General features: G+C 41.2%; 1 protein-coding gene across 1 annotated transcript; it reads left to right on the top strand.

Moving 5' to 3' along the window:
• Positions 1-1,807: 1,807 nt before the first annotated feature.
• On the top strand, positions 1,808-3,793 carry PENK (proenkephalin). Its single transcript, XM_017727478.1, has one exon. It carries the CDS (start codon positions 2,981-2,983, stop codon positions 3,473-3,475), a length of 495 nt encoding a protein of 164 aa, XP_017582967.1. The 5' UTR covers positions 1,808-2,980; the 3' UTR covers positions 3,476-3,793.
• The last annotated feature ends 1,095 nt before the right edge of the window (positions 3,794-4,888 follow it).

The following is a 4,888-nucleotide window of genomic DNA, read 5'->3' as shown; positions in this document are numbered from 1 at the left end:
GGAATCCCCGCGGCCGGGCCGCCCCCGCTAACTGTGACGGGAGGAAAGGGGAGCGGGGAAAAGCAGAGAAATAAGAAAAACATATAGTGGGGGAAGTGACCGGGATCGCTTGGAAGACCTTTTTCTGAAGGGGGGAGAGAGGTAGCAGCGGGCTTCGGGGAGCTGAGGAGAAGGCGAGGCGGGAGCGGGGGGCGCCCATACAAACCCAGAGCGCCCCGAGGAGCCCCCTCAGCCCGTCTGTCCGTCCGTCCCGCTGCCCGACGGAGAGCGGCGGCTTTCGGGGACGGGGACAAGCGACACCGCGCGCCGAGCAGCCCCGCGGGGGGCAAGGAAAAGGCCGAACGAAAACGTAAAAAAGAAGGGAAGTCCGACTGGAGAGGGCATCTCTGCAGGGGAAGGAGGGGTCGCTGCCGGCCCTTCCAGCACTGGCAGGACGGGGGGAAGCCGGGCAGAACAGGAGGGAGGGTTCCGACCCTCGGCCGCTGGCTCCATGGTAAGACGAGCTCTCTCCGAGCAGGATAGCTCTCAAGCTGAAAAGATCTGCCTGAAATCTCACTAAAAAAAAGTGAGTTTGAAGCCTGAGTAACATTACCTTCACTGCTTCTCCTCTCTGCACGTGCTGCACGGCGTTAGGAATATGCCTGTGAAAGACGTTGGCTTCTAAGACAAATCATGCTAAGTCCAGAATGAGGCGGACTGGGGGGTGGGGGTTATCTGTAATTTTTATTGTGTTGAAATTATTTAAAAGAATAATCACAGAGGCAACTCAACTTGAAATTTAAAGATCGGGGTCAGTGAAAGTCTGGGGTCCCTCAGCCCTCCCTGAAGAAGGTGGGAACTCTGGCTGCCAAGTACTTTGCCAGTGGCATCAGTTGTTCCTCACCTCAAAAACAGGCACATTGAGGCATGATGTGTCTTGGCACATCTAAATGATCTGAAAAGTTTTGTCCCTATCATGTCACTCACTGGTTACTTGGGAGCATGCAAAAGGAAGGACTTGGCTCTCTATCCTTACACAGAATTAGAAACCATTGAGTACTCCTACTTATTCCAGAAGCTCAAGAACTCTTAACCATAGCAGGCACAGAAGGGCAATATTCTTTGGACAGCTGGCAGAATAGTTCTCTCTACTTTTTTTTTTTTCCGTGCATTAGCTTTCAATCAAACTTTAGCTTGAATGTCAACTAGGATAAAAAAAGTGGTAGTTTGCCATTATGGAGAGAGGGATATGTGCTTTTTGGAGTATATGTTCTGCATGTCTGTATTGATCGTCTCTCTTGCACACCTTCAGTAATCATTAAAGAAAGAATCAAAGTCCTGTTCTGTAACAATGTTTATTAGCTAAATAGGTGAAGAACCAATGTAGCATACCTTGTATTTGTTAAACATGTATGAACAATTCTTGGAAACTATTGTTTCTACATATTAGTGTCTAGTAACATGAAAACTGAATTTATCGCCTTGTATTTGTAAGATACGAGACTTTTCACTTTGTACCTGGTCGTTCACACCTATGGAGTATGTTCATCTGACAACAGGAGGTTATTAAAACTAACTGAGAAAGGTAGAGACCTATTCTTGCTTTGATTTACAGCAATTCCAGAGTCAGACTGAAGCTGAAATCTTATTCTCTTTACAGCATGACTATAATATACAGTAATAAGCATGTTAAATTATTGTGTTACAAAATACATCTCTGCCTCTAATTTTCTTGTGATCATGAAAAAAAATCATATTTAAATTTTTCAGACTAAAGTGAGGCTCAAGAGACAGGTGGACAACGAGCTAGAACACATTAAAATGAAGTGGACAACGAGCTAGAACACATCAGCTGTAGTCAGAATGAGTGTTTCTCTTATTGAAAATATTGATGATTTTTACTTATTGTGGTATGAAAACCATGGACAAGAAGAAAAAATACTGGATTACCTTTTTTTTTACAACTGAAGGGAATGGCTCCACAAGAAGTAAATTCTCCTGACACAAGAGAGATAATAGTAGCTAATATCTATGTTATTATCATCACAATACAGGTTATCAGTATGCATAAGGTACTGAAAGCTTTTTTTATGTCTTTGCCTGAAATTTTTTCAGTACATTCAGAAACAACACAGCTTAGGATTTTTTCCTTCCCTTTGATGGTCGCTGCTTTCCAGCTAGCAAAAATGGAACTTTGATCCTGCCCTAAGAGAGCCTGTTCTTCTACATTCTATTGGTACAGGTTGGAGTGATCTGTTCCATGAAGAGAAACTAATGGCAACACGCAGCCTTTGAAGCTATGCAGTGCATTGAAACACTGAACAGTACAGTACAGCTGGCTTCTTTGCAGTGACCATGCTGTGCAACTTCTTTTCTAAAATTTTTGAATGATACTTCTAATTATGAAGATTGAATACACTTCTACACCTGCATTCTGAAGCAAGCCACAATTGGTTTTTAGCTTTCCAGTAGTAAATAAAATAAAAAGAAATCATAACTCACATAAGTGTATGGGGGATACAGGAACTGTACTTGTGGCTTCATTTGAAACAGAATCATAGGGGCAGCCTTGACATAGAGGACCCACAATTCATATTATCTGGTAGTCTCTTTCCTAGAGTGAAGACTAGCTTGTCCTTCAGAGAGGGATATGAAGAACTTCAAAACAGGCAGGTACCACATCAGCTGTTCACAAAGAGCAGTTCTTCCAAGCCACTCACAAAGAGAGGCTCACTCTTGCTCTTTTATGAACAAGTAAACCTAAGATGAGGTGGTAGTGAGGTGATTGTTACTATCAAATCATTCTCAGTAAACCACATCCATTTTTCAGGCATGTACACTAGAATGTGAAGGAAAACTGCCTTCTGCCAAAGCCTGGGAGACCTGCAAGGAGCTCTTGCAACTGACAAAGCTGGATCTTTCTGAGGATGGCAACATTTCTCCAGGAGACAAGAAAGAGCTGGATGAGAACCATTTGCTTGAGAAGAAGTATGGAGGCTTCATGAAAAGATATGGGGGGTTCATGAAGAAAATGGATGAGCTCTATCGGGCAGAACCAGAGGATGAAGCTAATGGAGGAGAAATCCTGGCTAAGAGGTACGGAGGGTTTATGAAGAAAGACTCGGATGGTGATGCCCTTGCCAACTCCTCTGATCTGCTGAAGGAGCTTCTAGGAACAGGGGATAACCCTGAAGCGGCGCACTATCGAGAGATAAATGAAAATGACGGCGATGTCAGCAAAAGATATGGAGGCTTCATGAGAAGCATAAAGCGCAGCCCTGAATTGGAAGATGAGGCCAAAGAGCTGCAAAAGAGATACGGTGGCTTCATGAGAAGAGTGGGCAGACCAGAGTGGTGGCTGGATTACCAGAAACGATATGGTGGGTTTCTTAAGCGCTTTGCCGACTCCATTCTCCCTTCAGAAGAAGATGGGGAAACTTATTCCAAAGAAGTCCCAGAGATGGAAAAGAGATATGGTGGTTTTATGAGATTTTAATACCTTTCCCTTTATCCCTTTTGTCCTAAATGAGAAAGACTGCCTTATTTGTCATAACTTATTGTAATGTGTTGCTTGTACTGTACAGTTTTTTACTGTCCTTGGTTAATGATGCAAACTGCGATTTGTTGTTTCAGGTTCTGTGTTCTTTCGAGTCAAATAACTAATTTCTGGTTTACTCAAGTTTCAGTCTGTATTGTAGTTTCCATGCTAGAACGATTTTGATTACTGTATTCGTTTTCTTTAAAGAGGTACTACATCTACAGTAGAGTTGCTTAACTGTACATACAATAAATTCTTCATCCTAACAGCAAAAATCCTGAAGTGCTATTTTTTCTCTGTCGTTTAATCAAATATCATCTCAATTTTTCTTTAAGCCACCAGAGCAATGCCGAACTTTTTTTCTGTAATTACAGAATTTGCAATGTATGCACAATAGATGAAATATATTTTTGTCTTTAGTTTTCTCAGTTTCTTAGAACACCAGAATAATAAATAATTTTAATCAGTTAACATAATAAATATTTAAAACCTAAATTTATAATTCATAGTGTTCAACAATCAACATAAAAAAGGAAAAATCACAAGTGTGTTTGACTTTAAGCACTAAAATAATTTCTCCAGTGCACAACACAGTGGTATGTTTGATTAGTTACATCTTTTATATACATCCAATATAGGATTGTACACTTGGCCTTAAAATAACAAACACTAATTTAAAAAGTGTTAAGACAGTTTGTGCAAAATAAACATGACCCAAAACTGCATAAAAATACCAGATTTTGCAGGGCACCTGACAAATGGTTTTTCATGGAATTGCTTTGTGTTTGATTCCTCAGCTGCTATAAATCACTTTGGCACAACTAAAATACAGGAAACTGCTGGTCTGACTTCTCTGTTTCAAACAAAGGCAGTATAAGTAAATCTGAGAACAAACAGAGAAGCCAACACTAGCACTGTAGATCCTTTGGCATTTACATAGGTGGCACTTACATCAACGGCCAGATCCCATCCCAGTGTAGAATTCCTTCCATAATTCTGACTGTACCTCTGTATTCCTAGTCTGTGAGCACTTTTCCCCCACCTACTACTACTAGTTACTGGTCACTTCCCACCTAAATTAACATGATGAAAATTGCCTTGACCACGGCACTGCCTAAAACTGTCCCTGACTGCATTCAGTAGCTGTATTTCAGTTTTGCACAGTACTACCTATTCACAAAAGGGCAAATTAATGATCTGACTTCTTTAATTTCAAGGCAATGGGATTGTCTAGGTACTTGTGACTTGTAAAAATTAAGATCTATATCAAAATGCACTTGAAAGTCTCATCACATAAAATTAGTTATGCTGATTTTAGGCTTGGCCCTTAGAGGATCATATAGGTGGTCTGAAGTGGTCAAAATCCTGCTG

This window comes from Corvus brachyrhynchos, unplaced genomic scaffold (assembly GCF_000691975.1).
Source record: "Corvus brachyrhynchos isolate BGI_N302 unplaced genomic scaffold, ASM69197v1 scaffold60, whole genome shotgun sequence".
Lineage (NCBI taxonomy): Eukaryota > Metazoa > Chordata > Aves > Passeriformes > Corvidae > Corvus > Corvus brachyrhynchos.
Note: the sequence above shows the minus strand (reverse complement) of the source record. Positions and strands in the feature narration are given on the sequence as shown.